Source organism: Leptidea sinapis, chromosome 10 (assembly GCF_905404315.1).
Source record: "Leptidea sinapis chromosome 10, ilLepSina1.1, whole genome shotgun sequence".
In the NCBI taxonomy this organism is placed as follows: Eukaryota; Metazoa; Arthropoda; class Insecta; order Lepidoptera; family Pieridae; genus Leptidea; species Leptidea sinapis.
This window is the reverse complement of record NC_066274.1, coordinates 5,616,899-5,636,303: the sequence shown is the minus strand read 5'-3', so window position 1 is coordinate 5,636,303 and position 19,405 is coordinate 5,616,899. Positions and strand designations below refer to the sequence as shown.

The 19,405-nt window shown below is 39.7% G+C and overlaps 1 protein-coding gene across 4 annotated transcripts in view; it reads right to left on the bottom strand.

Annotated features, from left to right (window-relative positions):
* The window catches only part of LOC126966408 (probable E3 ubiquitin-protein ligase RNF144A), a 153,675-nt gene that overhangs the window by 85,923 nt on the left and 48,347 nt on the right, over nucleotides 1-19,405 (bottom strand). For 2 of the 4 annotated variants that reach the window (XM_050810427.1, XM_050810429.1), the window contains 2 exons: nucleotides 2,725-2,875; nucleotides 324-468 (listed from right to left, as the gene is read on the bottom strand). In XM_050810427.1, the coding sequence (XP_050666384.1) occupies nucleotides 324-468; nucleotides 2,725-2,875 (296 nt within the window). Of the gene's footprint in view, nucleotides 1-323; nucleotides 469-2,724; nucleotides 2,876-9,213; nucleotides 9,646-10,695; nucleotides 10,834-19,405 lie in introns of those variants that run through there. The other 2 variants (XM_050810430.1, XM_050810428.1) reach the window with 2 other exon arrangements.

Below are 19,405 nucleotides of genomic sequence, written 5' to 3'. Positions count from 1 at the left end.
AATTTTTAAGTATTAATATTTATTTTTATTTAATTTTTAATTTACATACATTATATTGGGTTTATACCTTTTAATAAAGACTATTATTATTATTACTGTATTTCGGTCTGAAGGGCGCCGTAGCTAGTGAAATTACTGGGCAAATGAGACTTAACATCTTATGTCTCAAGGTGACGACCGTAGTTGTAGTGCCGCTCAGAACTTTTGGGTTTTTCAAGAATCCTGAGCGGCACTGCATTGTAATGGGCATAGCGTATCAATTAACATCAGCTGAATGTCCTGCTCGTCGCGTGCCTTATTTTCAATAAAAAAAAAGTATCTACCTGGAGCCTCCAGCTCCGGCCAGCGACAGCAGCGATGAGCATCTTGAGCAGACAGAGGGAGCTCGCAGCCTGTTGTGTGCTCTGATCGGTTCCGGCGCCTTCTCTCGGTCAGTCAGCGCTAGCACAGTTGAGCACTTTCTTAAACCTGGGATAAACAAAAATATTTTTTTATATTTTAACCTTATCCAAATGTTATTTCCGCCAATATTCGTCTTCAAACAATTCGGCACGTGTTTCGCCATTACTCGAGGCATCTTCTGGAGATGTTGACTCGCCAAACTCTGGGACGAGACAGAGTGTATATTGCGTGTATATAACGAATATTGGCGGAATTAACACTCAAGAAAACATTTGGATAACTATGGATTCCCGCTTAATAACGCCTACTTCAATAAATTTTATTCTTACCTTCAATAATTCTTCAAACAACACTTCCCTAAAAGCCTCGCCTAGTATCGGAATACTGGGTCTCGAAATCTCGAGCGATTGCCAATTCGGTAGCCATCTGGAGGGCAAAGCCAAATTGGCTTCGAAGAAGCTGGGCGTCATCAATAGAGCACGGCAATACTTCAAGCCGGCCCACACTCTAGCGCTCTACGAAGCGCAGGTCCGGCCACACATGGAGTATTGCTGTCATCTCTGGTCTGGCGCACCCCAGTATCAGCTCGATCCATTTGGCCGCGTGCAACGCAGAGCAGCTCGAATTGTCGGGGACCCAGTGCTCTGTGAACGGCTAGATCACTTGGCGTTGCGTAGAGACGTCGCTTCATTGTGTGTCTTCTACCGCATTTATCACGGGGAGTGTTCCGAAGAGCTGTTCAACCTGATTCCTGCCGCCGAATTCCACCTTCGCACGACACGCCACAAGTTAGGATATCATCCTCACCATCTGGATGTGTGGCGGTCCTCCACAGTGCGGTTTTCAAGGAGCTTTCTTCCACGTACTACAAAGCTGTGGAATGAGCTTCCTTGTGCGGTGTTTCCGGGACGATACGACATGGGTACCTTCAAAAAAAGCGCGTACACCTTCCTTAAAGGCCGGCAACGTCTTGTGATTCCTCTGGTGTTGCAAGAGAATGTGGGCGGCGGTGATCACTTAACACCAGGTGACCCATATGGTACGCGCTTTTTTTGAAGGTACCCATGTCGTATCGTCCCGGAAACACCACACAAGGAAGCTCTAACTTATTTAGATCGTTCTATACCGTTAAAATTCTGTGTAAGTTTTTTTTTACTTACAACTGGTCAACCTGTAGCGATTAAAGCAGTAGGTATACACCCCCGAGACAGACGGATGGACAAAAAAAAGACAGTGCAAATATTATAGTTATAACATCCCGTTGGTATCCTTTGGGTACGGAAACCGCGACAAAACCGAGTAGCTTTCTTATATCTTTCTCATATTTGAATTCAGCGCCTTCAAAGCCACTTAAAATATTTCTATTAATTAAAAAAAAAACAATTTATTAAATGCACAACCATAACCACTCCATAACATTTTCGATACTATAACAAATCCAGTTTTCCCCAATATTCAGGGTGGTCGAGGGTGATCTCTATAATATGGTATCATTTCACGCACACAACAAAGTGTACAGATACAAGCGCACGCAAACACGTCAATGGATATTGAGATGTCTGGGGCACATCGATTTACGGCCATTCCCAATATTCAGTCTATCTCCGGTTGTGGCCTACTTGAGATAAAAAATCATAACTATCGTTGACTTTTCTGTCCCAATAAACTTAGCGACGGTAACTCATCTTATAAGTACACGCTGTCTGTCAATGGGACGATGTCTAGCCGTCTACCAGCGATAGAAGTTTGTATGGAAATTGCAATTCACGCGTCCCAATATAAGGCGATAAAAATGACTTATCGGGTATATTGGGACAGCTACAGATTATTGACAGTAGAAGATAGTAATTTATCTCTATCTGTAGATAGTATATTGGGAACAGCCGTTAATGACGAAGCATAAGTCTCACCTTCGTAACAATACACTTTAAAAATATTAATGCGAATAAATTTGAAATATTCAATAATAAAGTCGTATTGTCATTTACATGACAAATTACAATGTATCAATTAAACCTTTTACCAACAATCAAGGTTATTTGGTAGACAAACAAAGTATTGTATAGTATAAATTGAAATTTATCTAATTCTCGTCCATTGATTGTGGTTCAGTAGACATATGAGTTACAAGAGGCTTGGTAGCTGAAGTATGATACAAAATAAATGGTCTAGTTGGCAAGATAACGTCAGGGTGTCGAATTTTCGTGACGGTGTGCGCGCGCATCGTAAATAACCACTCTGATAATTTTCCCTTAACGCACAAAGAGAAGGATAACTTCAAAAGTACATTACCAACTAATAAGTTAATATGGCTGGACGTACCTTCGAGCAGAGGTTGCGGTTGAGACAGCACCGAGTCCCTGGAGGCAGCCCGCCTCACCGGCTTGTTGTTTCTGGCCAGCGACTTGAGACCTCCGCTCAGGATGATCTCCAGAGCGCGACGCCCTCCAGGCCCATTCGCACCCGCGCCCATCTATAACAACAAAAACACCGCATTATTTATTGTTGACAGTGACAGGTGGAAAGGGTGAAGACGTTTATAGAAGGCGATGTCTCCCTGGCGTCTCCTCAAGCTTGCGCCTCTCTCTGCCTAAGAGACTTCAATGAAGTCTTACGGCCATTCCCAATATTCAGGCATTTATCTCCGGCATTGGCCTACTTGAAATAAAAAATCGTAACTATCGTTGATTATTCTGTCCCAATAAACTTATCGACGGTAACTCATCATATCCGTACACGCTGTCTGTCCATGGGACGACGTTTGCCTTTGCGTTTACCCCGAATAGAAGTTTGTATGGAAATTGCAACAGTGAACTGGCGATAAGAATGACTTATCGGGTATATTGGGACAGTTTCTGATTATTGACAGCTAATTACTGACAGTAGAAGGTCGTAATTTATCTCTATCTGTTGATAGTATATTGCGAACGGCCGTTAGAGGGCTTAGTGGGTAGGCACTTAGGTGTTACGTGAGTCCCACATAACCAACGTAGACTTAGGCTGCGTTGGTATCCATGAGCATTCACCACCTCCTTCCCGTCGTTATCCCGGAGGGTAGCCATTTCCCTTTGCCCAGACAAAGGGCGCAAAAAAAAATTACGTCGACATATTCCGCTGCAAGCACGAGTTTGGGCGTTACTCTGCCAAATTTCTGTTCGAATATTAGTCATTGTGTTATTTGAAATTTATTCTTAGTAGTTTAGCAAATTGTTCTGTTTAATTTTACATTTAATTATTAAGAATGGTGGTATTAAAGTAATAAAAACCCTTTTGATTATATCATATTTCCTACATTATATATATCGACATACCAACTGCACCTATTATACAAACTAACCTCACATTAATGACTATTAATATGTTACATAGGTCACGTAGAACGCAAGAATAATTATAAAATTCGATTGGTAACTAACGGCGTAAGGGAATCTCTAACTTCTGACTCCACACAACATGTAATATGTATTTGTTCTTTTCTTTATACAAAATAGGACAACATTAATTTTGGGTTATTTTTATATTGTTGTGAGATCGTAATTGCATGTTAATTGCCAACTTTTTGTTTCACATATTCCTACATCTTTGGTTACTTGATAATTTTTTGACCTATTCTCAGACCTACCAAATACATCGTACATAAAATTTATCATGCTACAATTATTGTATTCGATTGCCATCTTGGTATAATAGGGTTGCCATTGCAGATCTGTGGTTGAAACAAAATTATAGAAAAAAACAGATTGATCTCAATAATCTCGATGATTTCAATGCTGAATCATAATAATAAAAAAGTATTTAGAAGTAGGGGGAATCAAAAATATATGTTAGCCGATTCTCAGACCTATTCGGTATGCACACAAAATTTCATATAAATCGTTTTAGCCGCTTCGGTTAAGTTTAGTAACAAACACCGTGACACGAGAATTTATATATTAGGTGTATTTTGCTCGTAAAAGGTACAAACAAAAAGCCTATTAAAAAATTAACGCTGTAAAACTAGAGACCACCAACTGTGTTACTACATATGGTATATTCAGTAATTCAATTGATTAATTAAAGTATGTACAAATTATTGTAAGAAATGGAGAGCCGGGTTTTTATTCGGTTCTACTGCATTAGCTACTGAACCGATCGGAATAAAACTTATATCATAACATGCAATGTTTTTCGGAAAAGGTTTAAATATAGTTGGTGGTTACTTAACTGAAACATATTCATTCAAATAATTCAGTCAAGTAAGTGATGTTAGCGGGTGCGGGATATTTAATTTATAACAACGTTTGCCGGGTCAGCTAGTTGTTATCTATGCATTTTTGCCATCTCATAGGTAGATCACTGATCGTTTTACTAAAAAAAACCATGGGTGCGCGAAAGCCAATAAACTCTTTGCAGGCGGTTTGGACTACCACATCGTAGTCGACATTTTTCCATTGTAAGAAGTTATCGAAATTTCGGAAAAAATGGTATTCTGTTGGAGCATGTTCCGGGGCGTACCTACGGTGGATGACACAGAAGTTTCAATTGCAGCTTCTCTAGCTTTTAGCATTACGTTACAAATTCAAATATTTTTATTCAAAATAAAACTTCTTCAGTCTTCAAAAACACTATTCCAAAGCAATAGATATAATATGCACTAAAAATTATAAAAATAATTGCATATTTTAATTCAATGTAATTAATTAATATAATTGTAGTTACGATTATTGTTATTTTTGTAATCGGTGTCCTTCCGCCGCTACCGGCTATCGCCTCTCGCCTCCTCACGACTCAAGCACATCGCTTCTATAACTATGTATGTAGTTATAAACCTATCTTGAATGGCCTTGATGGACCGACTCCAAAAATTACAATAATCGTAACTATAATTAGATTAAACTTAAACTTTATTAAACTTAAAATTAGATTAAATTTAAACATAAAAAACATACCGACGAATTGAGAACCTCTTCCTTTTTTGAAGTCGGTTAAAAATATAATTCAAAATCACTTATTGAACGTCAATAACTACAGAGCACAGAACGCCAATTGTTATATGTAAGGGCCTAGTATTTAATATGAGCAGCTGCCAACGGCTTTGCTACAGTCGAATAGATTTTCTTCGCAGGTGATTTGCAAGGCATCCAGTATTATTTTATAAAGCAAAATTAATTTCACCTTTATAAATACCGGATACTATACCAGCAATTTCAGAGATAATTTAGTAACAGATAACTTCAAAGTATTATTTCTGTTACGAAGATTTACCTTCTCCGCAATAAGTTAAAAATATACTGACGATGAGAATATCAACAATAATACTATAGCCTTTATTCAGATAGAAGAATTTACATGTATATTTACATACTATCCTTAACTAAATATCTAGGACTATCTGTTTGTCTATTGACAAAGGCCTCTCCTAACTTCCTCCACTCTTTTCTATCTTTATCTATCCTAGACCATGTCTTGCCTGCCATCTCCTGTATTGTCCCCCACGTTTCCTTTTTAGGTTTCTGGGATACCAGACTGTGATACATTTGCTCCATTTGTCCTAGACCCTGAAGGGTGTGCCGGTTCAGCGCCATTTAAGTTTTCTTATAGCATAAGGGAATATCAATATTACAAAACGAAAAGATTGTATAAAAATCAATAACTCTTAAGAGTGACTAAACATGTATTGTAACTGGTAAGTTGGCAGGGATAGTGAAATACAGAAACACACAAGGCGCTCTGCACTTGCAGTGTAAACAATATCGGCGCCAATTATGTGTAGGTTAGGGCAGTGTAGGGCTACGATGTGAGCTGAACTTGACACAGTTATCTATCTATTCTATTATATAATAAATTATAATCAACTACTACTACTACTGTATAATCTAAATGTTTTGAGTTATCTACGTGTTAATTCCCTGAGATTTGATAGCCCAATTTGTTAGTTGCACCAAAACCCCAACCGCACGACTTACACTACACACTTTACACGCGTCACTTAAATATTATTATTTCAATAAAATTTGATTAAGTCTTTGTTCATATATTTATAATCAAATTTCAAGCAATATTGCATTTTGTTTGTATTGCTAGATTCTTATTTTGCTAAATTAAATGTTCACATGCTCTATGAAACATGTTACACTGATGGGTTGCTAGTTTGCTCGGGCTGCTGAAAATCAGCGTTGATTGTAATAAGGAAACAAGTAAATCTTATTCGCATATAAGATAAAATCATATCTTATTGTTAACGTTTAAAAATTATTAATAATAATAATAATAATTAAAATAAAAATATATTATTTCACGGAGTAAAAATAATTTTTAACACCAGAGACAGATCATGTGTTGAAGCGAGAACGGTCGGCTTTCGGTCGTATATTTAATATAAAGTATATTTAATAATAGGCATAAAAGGCATTTATTTTTTCAAAATGTATTCCTTTAGAATTCTTTTTGATGCCACTTCTAATATACTAGATACTAATACCGCTTTTGAAACAATTGGCACTTTGAGAAAGAAGAAGGGGCGCAGGAAACTCTCCCGCATTTTATATAAAATAATATGAATATAAATGAAATGAAGATTTCCATCTAAAGTTCAGGAAATTTGAAAAAAAAACCTAAATATGCGGTTATTGGTTTCTTACAAATCAAGGGCATGACTCCTTTCACGACTTTTCTCTAAGTCTCGTAGTTTCCGACTTGGCCATCACCGCCCTTCTCAAAATACCACCCTGTGTATCTCACAAAACTGCTTTTTTCTATGCTAGACGAAAAAATTGGTACTTTTGTCTTTGACCGTATAGAAGTTTGTGACTATTGGTAATAATTATTATGACATACACATGATAAACTGTAGAGTTCTTGACATTATTCAGGCCAAAGACCTTGATAAGGGTCAGTGCGTTATATAAATAACCATATTTAACTAAATCGAAGGTTCCGATCAGGTACAGAAATAAATTTACCGTCATGTATAATCACAAACAAGAGCTAAGCTTTTGAGAGTAAATTTACTTAAATGATTTTATAAAACTCCACCCGCAAGATATTTTTTTATTATAAACAGAACAACGTCTGTCGGGTCAGCTAGTTTATAATATAATCATAGAGCACGGCAATACTTCAAGCCGGTCCACATTCTAGCGCTCTACAATGCGCAAGTCTGGCCACATATTATGGATTATAGCTGTCATGGTCTGGCGCACCCCAGTATCAGCCCAACCATTTGACTGCGTGCAACACAGTGCTGCTCGAAATTCCGGGCACCCAGTGCTCTTTGAGCGGCTAGATCACTTGGCGTTGCGTAAATACGTCGCTTGATCGTGTCTTCTACCGCATTTATCACGGGGACTGTTTCGAAGATCTATTTCCTGCCATCGATGTCCACCTTCACACGACACGTAACAAGTTAGGATATCATCCCCGCCATCTGGATTTGTGGCGTTTGCCCACAGTGCGGTTTCCAAGGAACTTGTGTGGAATGAGCTTCAGACTGCAGTATTTACAGGACAATACGACATTGGGTACCTACCTTCAAAAAAAAAGTACGTACACTTTTCTAAAAGGCCAGCAAGGCTCTTCCCTTGGAGGTGCAAGAGAATATGGGCGGCGGTTAACATCGTATGCTCGTTTGTCCTCCTCTTCCATAAAAAAAATCATAGAACCTGCAACGCGGTAAATAATGACCTACTGCTAACAATAGCTATAAGACGATGTCAACTGACACACGGCGTGCGTAGGGTGCGTTCCGAATGTCCGAACATCCCGTGCTAAACCATTAACTTATTTGAAAAAGATAGAAAAAAGGATATCAACCTATAGTAAAATGGAAATATTTCAAAGAAACTGAAAAATGATTACAAAATGAGCAGTCACCCCTATCACGTAACGGGAATACGTCAAATTACCAATATCACTATGTTTACAAAAAATTGGCTTTGGTAATATTAGTTCCGTGGTGTGAGCATTCTGTGATGCGACTGTATAGTTGTTATGTTTTTGGTAGCCAATGAAGTGTAATCAGTTATTGATTAATTGTTCCTGATAATGTTGTGCTGTTCGTTCAATAACGCGCACAAATCGCTTTGCTCAATGTCACGGGCGAGGGCGATCGCTTGTCATGACGATCTAGTTTGTAAAATAAAGACTTACAATATACTAGCGCATAGAAAAATAAAGCGTGCGAGAGGGAAGAACATCTGTAACCGATAGAGGTAAGAAGAACATCTCTAACCGTTATACAGCAAGAAAGGTAAGCGAATCTATTGTTACTGCGACCGAGTTTGATTCGCAAGTCGTTAACTGTCAGGAACACTTGATATTAGTTTCTGTTGCTAAAAAATAGATCTCATACTAAGACTAGCTGATACCCATGACTTCGTCCGCGTAAGCACATGACTGAGCACATTGTGCTCATAAAAATCGTTGTTTCTAAAACCTTTAATAAATTTGTATTAAATGAAGATATCGCAATATTAATTTCTTTGATAAGAGCCAAGTGTCTAAGGAATAAAACTTTAAAAATTTAATTGACATGTATTAATAATCTATTTCCGTGATGCGTGCACAAATAAAAATCTCTTTAACATTATTTATATAGATGATATGACGAGGCTAACACAAAGAGATTTACGTATACATAAGCCAGCTTACACTAGACGCGGTGTTATAACCCGCGCACGTTGGTATTGAGATAAAACCTTATCATATCAACGTGTTCTAGACGCATCATAAGGCGATCGGCAGTATGAAAACGTTACTTTTAACTGGTTATTTCTTGGTGTCTCCCTGGACCTGATCCATTACCTTATACATAAATAAAAATGGACGACTCACAAAAGCCAGATAAATATCTCCTTCCTTTTTCACTCGCCTCACTCCACATACTCTTGTTCTTTCTTTCCAGCCTTCTGCCATGTTCCTTTAGTATACATCCCGCCCAAAGATGACCTGTCCAACTGTTTCTTGATTCGATTTGCCAAATTTGGTGGACCACCAAGCCTTTGTTTTTCCAATTTAGAAAAAAATCCTAACGTTTGTTTCGATTGCGGAAGCTAACTCAAGTAATTCCAACTAATAGATCTCTTCGAAGGTAGCCTCTAAAGACCTCCACTATCACCATAGAATATGTTCCATATTGGATTCGTTTTCCACTCATAAATCGCTACACAAATAATTCAAATTATATTATTTGAATAAAACGCTGTGCACCGAAATCCAATTACTTATATCGCGTGTACGATAAGTAATTAAACTATATTGTCCATTACCACACACCTATGATAATACAATTAATATCAACAACATTCTCACAACACAATAATGCTAGTAATGCGTTCAGGAAATTTGTATTTATTTTAAAATACCTCTATTACTATTTCAAGGGTGGTAATGAAAATAGATATGCGGCGATCGCGTAAACGAGTCGGAAAGTATGCGAAGAAATGTTGTGTTTTGTTTACGCGTTGGATGATGACATCACTAGCGTTGGAACTGTGCCACCATCTCCGGCGGATAATGGACGCGCCCGACGACTGATTGTCGGAATCGTGTATTTCAATGAGCTTCGGGGGAGTTTCACGATTGCGAATATAACCTCGGACGTGAACTTGTGTCTTGTAATACCAACAGCTTTGTATATCGACATACGTCACTTTGAGATCGAATCATAAATGAGGGGACCCGTTGAGAACCACAGTCCAAATTATTGCGAAACTGAAGTGGCAGTAGGCAGGCCACATAGTTCGAGGGACAGATGGCCGTTCGGACAGTAAAGTCCTCGAAGGGCGACCACGTACCGGAAGACGCAGTGTTGGGGGCCCCCACAAGATGAACTGACGATCTGGTCAAAATCGCCGGAATACGGAATGAGGGCAGCGCAGGACCGATCGTCGTGGAAATCTTTGGGGTAGGCCTTTGTCCAGCAGTGGACGTCTTCCGGCTTACGTCACTTACCAACACTTACCTTACTTAATGACACGTGCAATGGGCACACCTCATAACCAGACAGTCGAAAGAAGCGATACCTGGACTGTCGTCCAGATATTATATCTACCGGGGAGATACAACAAAATTGAGAAAGAAAGCGAATCTATTGTAATTGTGATCGATTTTGATTGAGGAGTCATAAACAGTCAGCATCGCTTGGATATAGCTCCTTAGTATTTTGAATATTATACCACTAGGTAACGCACACATTCACAAATCAAAATTCATCACGCATTTTTCTAATTGTGTGACCCAGCCTAATACGTTGACTCGTGAGCTCTAACAAACACAATTACCGAATTATGGTGGGAATGCAGACATACCACATACCGACACTAAATTTACTCCTTTTCACCATAGGCGTAACGGACAGACCTAAGTGCAGAAGCTGTACGGTCGAAAACGAAACAAACACTGTAGTAATTATTATGACTCACGATTTATTTTATTTAATTGAAGCCGATATTTCGATCCAATTGCATGAATCGTCGTCACGGCGGAACTGACGGAGTCAGCGAGAAACTCTTGACACATTCACACTTGGCAGTAATAGTACATCAATCTGTCCACGTGGCGTCTAAATCTGGTCTTTGATTCCCTAATTCACGACACACTCTACTGACGACGTCCATACATTCGGGTATTTTTGTTGCATTTGTACTTCAGTGTAAGACCACGGGATTCCATGCTAGCGCTTGCCTAAAACCATCTCTCTATTAAAATTGTTAGGATGTTTTTTAAATTTGACAGCTTCTATAACAAGCCGTGGTATGTATTGGCGTTCAGCATTACTCAGCTGTGGATACTGCAACTCGTTCCAGCCGTTATGACCAGCTTTTAGCAAGTGTTCGGCTTTCGCGGAATTTTAAACATCGGAAGGATCGCGCGTTTATGGAGCACATCATCCTTAACACGTTGAGAAATAACTCTTTTTATTAATATAGGAGCTTCCGCAGCTGCAGTCAACTTTATAGACCCCGGGAAACTGGAATTGAATACTGTCTTTAGGCGAATGTAGGTAGGCGACCACTTTTTTAAGGGGTTGAAAAATATTTTTAATTCAAACTTCCTCTTCAGTCTACCTATTTTATCAGTGACTTCTTTCACATATGGTAGAAAGGCCATTTTTCGTTCCACCGTTGCGGACTGCGGTGCGCCTGTGAAATACACTTGTTAAAGTTTTGTGCCCGTTTTGACGAAGTGCTCTATTAACGTTGCTCTAGTTCCTGCGTCAAGTGATCACCATCACAAGGATCGACGGAAGGATGCTTTGTTAACGATCTAGTCATTGACGCTAGATGTACGGGTTGGTGGCGTGAGGTGTATCTGTTAGTGTTAGGGGGTTTTCCATAAACACCATGGCTGATAGTGCCGTTAGGGTTTCGAGATTCTAATGCAACATAAAGCAAGAATGCCAAACTCCCTTTGTTGTTTTTGTTGAAACGAACACTCATGTAATCGTTTTGCCCTGTGCTGCCCCGGGGCGTAAAAAAGAATAGGGTAGTCCCAGGTCCAAGGGTGTCGTAAGAGGCGACTACGGGCTTTTTGAAAGTGGGAGAGTCACGCTGCTGTCTTATGACGTCAGCACAATCGGGCCAGACTAGTCCGGGTTACTTACCCCAGGAGGGTACCGGCTCTTGTAGAGCCGGAGAATCCCTCCCCGAGCATTCGCGCTCGGGCTGCCCCTCGTATTCTGGGGAGGGCACAGTACCGCGTATGTCACAGGACAAACAGGGCAGCAACACCACGGCACCCCGCTCCACGCCAAGCTTTCCAGTTACCCGACCGGAACATGCAAGTTCTGGTCGTTGTCGAAAGCTGCTCTTGGTAACTTCAACCAGCCGTCCATGCCGCCGTTGCACGTGAGGAATGACACCCTGGCCCATACGGCAAAAGAGAAAGCCGATCTCCTGTGCACTCTTTTTGCCTCCAACTCGACTCTTGACGACAACGGAAAAACACCGCCGACCGTCCCGCGGTGTCAGAGCTCCATGCCTGAAGTACAGTTCCGACAGAAAACTGTTAGGCGAGCTCTGTTTTCGTTGGACGTCAGGAAGTCAAGCGGGCCGGATGGCATTTCTCCAATCGCGCTTAGAATGTGTGCCCCTGAGTTGACGCCGGTGCTAACGCGTTTATTCCGGCACTCTTATTCAAAAGGCGTAGTCCCTGATTCATGGAAGTCATCCCTTGTCCATCCGATCTCAAAAAAAGGAGACAGTTCGGATCCGGCAAACTACAGGCCTATTGCTATTACCTCCCTACTCTCCATAATCATGGAGAGCATAATTAACCGCCAGCTCTTGGTATACCTTGAGGGTCACCAGTTGATCAACGACCGGCAGTACGGCTTTCGCCATGGTCGGTCGACTGGCGATCTTCTGGTATACCTAACACATAGATGGGCGGCGGCTATTGAAAGCAAGGGGGAAGGCCTGGCAGTTGGTCTGTATATAGCGAAGGCCTTTGATCGTGTATGGCACAAGGCGCTCCTCGCAAAACTTCCATCATTTGGGCTTCCCGAGAGCTTGTGCATATGGACCTCCAGCTTCCTCACTGGGCGCAGCATACAGGTCTTTGTCGACGGTTATTGCTCGAATCCCAAGCCCGTGAACGCTGGAGTGCCCCAAGGCTGTGTGCTATCTCCCACGCTGTTTCTTCTGCATATCAATGATATGTTGGACACTGCCAACATGCATTGCTATGCAGACGACAGCACTGGTGATGCCGTATACACGGGCCATGCAGGTCTCTCTCGGGAAATCGTCGACCAGTGCCGGGAGAAACTTGTGTCTTCTATCAAGTCCTCTCTTGAGAAGGTCGCGGAATGGGGTAAATTGAACCTTGTCCAATTTAACCCCCAGAAGACTCAAGTTTGCGCGTTTACCACTAAAAAAAACCCGATTTGTCGTATCACCGCTCTTCGAGAACACTTCTCTTAAAGCCGCGCCTAGTATCGGAATACTGGGTCTCGAAATCTCGAGCGATTGCCAATTCCGTGGCCATCTGGAGGGCAAAGCCAAATTGGCTTCGAAGAAGCTGGGCGTCATCAATAGAGCACGGCAATACTTCAAGCCGGCCCACATTCTAGCGCTCTACAAAGCGCAGGTCCGGCCACACATGGAGTATTGCTGTCATCTCTGGTCTGGCGCACCCCAGTATCTGCTCGATCCATTTGACCGCGTGCAACGTAGAGCAGCTCGAATTGGCGGGGACTCAAGTGCTCTGTGAAGAAACTGGGCGTCATAAATAGAGCACGGCAATACTTCAAGGCTTCGGCCCACATTCTAGCGCTCTACAAAGCGCAGGTCCGGCCTCACATGGAGTATTGCTGTTCTCGATCGCTCGATCCATTTGACCGCGTGCAACGCAGAGCAGCTCGAATTGTCGGGGACCCAATACTCTGTGAACGGCTGGATCACTTGGCGTTGCGTAGAGACGTCGCTTCATTGTGTGTCTTCTACCACATTTATCACGGGGAGTGTTCCGAAGAGCTGTTCAACCTGATTCCTGCCGCCGAATTTCACCTTCGCACGACACGCCAAAAGTTACGATATCATCCCCACCATCTGGATGTGTGGCGGTCCTCCACAGTGCGGTTTTCAAGGAGCTTTCTTCCTCGTACCACGAAGCTGTGGAATGAGCTGTCTTGTGCGGTGTTTCCGGGACGATCCGACATGGGTACCTTCAAGAAAAGCGCGTACACCTTCCTTAAAGGCTGGCAACGCTCTTGTGATTCCTCTGGTGTTGCAGGAGATTGTGGGCGGCGGTGACCACTTAACACCAGGTTACCCGTACGCTCGTTTGTCCTCCTATTCCATAAAAAAAAAATCATATAATAATATGATTTAATTGCCCACCAACGGCGGAGTATCAACGGCGGTGGTCAGTAACCATATCATACTCTCGTTAGTCCTTCTTTTCCATAAAAAAAAAAAACAAATTTGCAAGAAGCCTGACGGGACACCAACCAACTGTAGGATAGAGTTCCTACGTTTCTAACTTCTCCAATACTCATAGTGAAAATCACTTCATACAATGGCCAATCATTATTGTTGTTATGGCTAGTCCACTATGAACTAACATAAATAAAACAATAGGGATTCTAAGCTTTGCTTTGCTTTCCGCGCTGTTAATAGTGATGATTGGTGTTTTGCATTCGTCGGGCGTCGGCGCGCGCCTAAATATGTCTTTGTTCCAATGGTGAACGATGTGTTCGTATATTGTTTTATTGTAACTAGTTTGAGTGACATATTGACGTAGAGACAATTACAACAATACTTCAATGACGTTCTATACATATGAACAATTCATGTCATACAAAAACATTTTGGCACATGCCACAAATGACAGGATAATAAGCTTTGACTGTGATATCTATACATTTCTGCGTTTACTCCAGTTGTTTAAGATATCATTGGTCAATAGGCAGCAATGTACACATTTTTTCATCAACCGATCAACCGATTTTGACCTTAAGCTTGGTGGCGATCGACGTGGTTTATTGATGTTAAGAGCTGATTAGTTTTTGGAATTGATCGGTAAAGCAGTTTAAAACTTTTTCCAAAAAAAAACACATGAATATTTTTTTTTGTAGTTTGTTATTAGATTTCTTAAAATCTACCGGTCCGAATGTACCGGTCAAAATCTAAGGCTTGGTCAAGTCCTTTCGAATGGGGCCAACCGCGATGAAATCAGTCGAGCCGTTCGAAAAATATAAGAGGCTTACATACATCCATACATACACACACAAACATACATACAGACGTACGGACGCTATCACGGGAATTATAGTCAGGGAAGCTTACTAGGGCCTTAAAACGTTGAGATCAGATAAAAACTCGATTTTTCGAAAAAACGGGGTAACCCCAATAACTTCCTGAATTTTCAAAATATTCAATTTTCTTAGCTGGAAGTTAAAACAGCGACCCTATCGTCAATGACTTTCTGTATACAAAATATAGTTTTGCTAATCATTGTTCAAAATAAAGTTACCGGTGATAAGACACACCACCTATTTTTTGCGTCGTTAACGTATTATTTGAGCACTTTTTTAAGGCTCCTATCAAAAAAAAAAAAAGGCTCACGCAGGTCATTGCAATATTTCTTCACTTTTGTGAATATATATTTTTGTACAGTAGGCCCTCGATAATCCGACCCTAAAGCGACTCCGCTAACCCGTCGATAATCGGGCATAAACTCCGGATTACAGAGCGGTAGAACATAAATACCTATTACTGAGACAACGTTATTATCATTATGGATTACTCACTCACAAAACATTTCAGTTACAATATATGTAAAGTGATGCAGCAATTAACTACAAATACTCAAAAAAATATATAAATTAATACGTGAAAACAAGAGGTGTTCAGTACAGTCATGGACGACTACAACTGTATCAACAATAATAGTAGGCCATGGTACCGTAGATGTATCAATCCACACATACCGTAAATGAATAGAGGTATTTAGCGACCATTTTATATGCAATTATAAAAAAAATTCTTTTAAAACCATGAAGCAGAGTTTCCGGCTACAGACAGCATCGTCCTGCCACCGCAAGTAGCCGCTCGTTCAAATAATAGTCTTACTTTGAATTCCTATCTTATTATAATATGTTGAGTTTATTTATTTTATTTGCACGTATAAAGTTTTACTTCCCATACAAATCCGATAAAACGGCAGTTCCGACATCCGGTCTAGAGGAGATCATTCAGGTACCGTTTTATTTATTTACGGCGTGTGTGAAATGATGCATCCACTATTGTGTCTTAACTTAGTAATTTACAGTTACTTTTTATTATTTACTCGTCTAATAAAATATCATTTTAATATATCAGTTTAAATAAAGAAGGTAACGCTGAGGATTTTTCTACGTATTTCAAGTAAGTTACTTGTACAGCACGGGGTGCTCTTACATTTAGAATGTACCCTACGCACGCTGTGTGTCAATTGACACCGGATTATAGCTATACTAGTAGTTCCCCTTTGCTTTCGCAACTAAAGGTTTTATCTCAATAAAATGTTGAATATTAACAGAGAGAGTTGTCATACTGAAACATGCAGGGCAAGCCTGTCAGCCATTAAGTTAATTCGGCACGGATGCACGCCAAGAAAGGGAATATATAATATATATTAATATATTTTATAAAAGGCATTAATTTTCTCAAAATTGATTCCTTTAGAATTATTTTTGATGTCATTTCTAATATACTAGATATGACTACCGCTTCAGAAACAAATGGCGCTCTGAGAGAGAAGAAGCGGCGCAAGAAACTCTCCCATCATTATTTTATTGCGCTCTTTTCAATAAAAATATACAATATTGAACAGTCATTTCTATCGCTATAAAGTAATCATAATCTAGTCCCAGGCTGTCCGATCATTAAGATATTCAGCTGTGGAGTAATAGGATTTACGACGGAGCCATTTTTTTATAAAACATTTAAATTTATTTATAGATAATGCCTGAACAGTGGCTGGGACTTTATTATAAAAGTGTATACATTTACCCTTAAAGCTATTATGTATCTTATGAAGCCTACTAGAATTAGTTACAAGCAATCCCTTATTTCTAGTGTTATAATAATGAAAATCACTATTAAGAGCAAAAAGGTATAGCTATATATTACTCATTCCCAATAATCAATATGTAATTGAGAAGGTTATGCTGAAGTGTTTATAAAAGTTAGTTTGAAAAAAGATAATTTGGACCGCCACAGTTAAACACATGGAATTCCATGACTTCTGCCTGTACATCTGGAAGAACGAAGTCAGTAGTAGGAGGTGGGGCTAACCTCTTCATTATAATATATAAAATTATCGTGTCATGGTGTACAATATCAAGTGTATCTTAGCGTGCATATCGGCTAGGGTGGAGAATCGTCTATTTTTCAACCCCCTAAATGTTAAGGGTTAACCCCAAAATTTTTTTTAATTCTTTTGACTTTTTTTTTAATTTGTTTGATTATGATTAAGCATTAAAAAATACAGACAACTTCAACATCCACAGACACGCAATTGAGTTGTAATATGGCAATCGAATATAATGATTACTGAAGTACGATAAATTTTATGTATGATATATTTGGTAGGTCTGAGAATCGATCGGCATCTATTTTTATACCCTAAAACTTTTAATTATTGAATTTTTTTATTACTTTATATGGCAATACAACGTTTGCTGTGTCAGCTAGTATAATAACATCTTGTTCTATAGGTATTTAATAAGATGAAGTCGTTGTTTCTATGCTAATAAAATCATATTAAAAGAAAAACTGTACATTAAATGTATTTTTAAAAGAATTCTTGGTGTGAAACAATACCGAAGTTGTTTATAGAATTTTTGTGTGTTCGTCTGTATGTCCGAGCATGAACGCAAAAACTAATGAATAGGTTTAATTTAAATATTGCATTTAATGTTAACAAGACGTCGACACAACATAATATAGCCTATTTTTTTACGTGTCTTAAGTAGTTAAACAAACATGACCTTGAACGAATTTTTTTAGATTTGGTTTCATCATAACTCTTTTAGGAACACATACACTAAATTCTAGTTGTTATGCATTGTTGAACTAAGAAAACGGTTATATTATCAAAATAATCTGCAAATCTAGAATATTTGTGTTTCGAACAGTAACAATTCTTGTTTTGTTGTTTCTGAATTGTTACTCTTCGTAAGTGAAGTATCGATATATAAATAACCACCAGTGGGAGGCTCCTTTGCACAGGATGCCGGCTAGATTATAGGTACCACAATGGCGCCCATTTCTGACGTGAAGCAGTAATGTGTAAGCATTACTATGCTTCAGTCTGAAGGGCGCCGTAGCTAGTGAAATTACTGGGCAAATGAGACTTAACATCTTATGTCTCAAGGTGACGAGTGCAGTTTAGAATTTTCGGAGTTTTTCAAGAATCCTGAGCGGCACTGCATTGTAATGTGCAGGGCGTATCAATTACCATCAGCTGAACGTCCTGCTCGTCTTGTCCCTTATTTTGATAAAAAAAAACATATATGTAAATACACACAATTTGCATTTATATTGTTGGATATACGCACAAAATAGGAGAAAAAAAAAGGAAAAAGTAAATGTTTTTGAAAAACCGTGTGATGTTTTTAAATCGTTGATATCAATGTAAATATTTTCGACGCACGTATGATAAGTATTTGAACAAACAAGTCTCGCAACATTGCTCCATTTGCATTTCCATATGATTATTGTGTTCAGCATATCTTATACGATAGTAGGAGAGCTGGCACCAATTTTTGGGTAGGTATTTGGGGCGACCTGAAAACTAGGTCTATAGCTCTCCTGATATACCCCAACTCGGAACTGCAGACCTGGCTGGTGAGTAGCGGGCCTAATAACAAAATAGTTTACAATATAAACAAAATATTAAGCCAGACAATTTAGTCGGGGTTTTTACATTGCCAGACGCGTGCAAAAATATTTTGCAAAAATATGTAAAAAATGTATTTGAGGCAACTTGAAATTTTTATAGGGCATTATTTATGACAAAATAAAGTATTCCCAAAAAGACAGGTCATTTTAGTGGGACTTCCTACCTGCCAGGTGATCGAAAAAGTTATGTATAGGTGCGAGTGAGTAGCGCTATAGACAAGCCGTAGTGTGAGAGAGAGCGCTTATCAGCAGCTGTCTGCGTTCTTGCTTGCCGCGTTACTATTGGCTCTAATAAGTTCACGTGACTTACAATAGCCACGAGGTTTCTAGCCGAGATACTCACCAGCCAGGTCTGCAGTTCCTAGTTGGGGTATATCAGGAGAGGTATAGACCAAGTTTTCAGCTTGCCTCAAATACCTACCCAAAAATTGGTGCCAGCTCTCGGACCACGAGGCAGGGGTGGCAACTGGCGACGAAGACAAACTCAACCGCGAATAATTTTAATCCCTTCCGTGTTGCCCAAACGATTTTTTCAACACCTTTAAGTTGGCTTTTTTACATTTTTCAAAAAGGAAGTGGAACTTTTTGGCCCTCTGCAAACTGATGACTTATTGTGATTGACGCATGCACTCTCC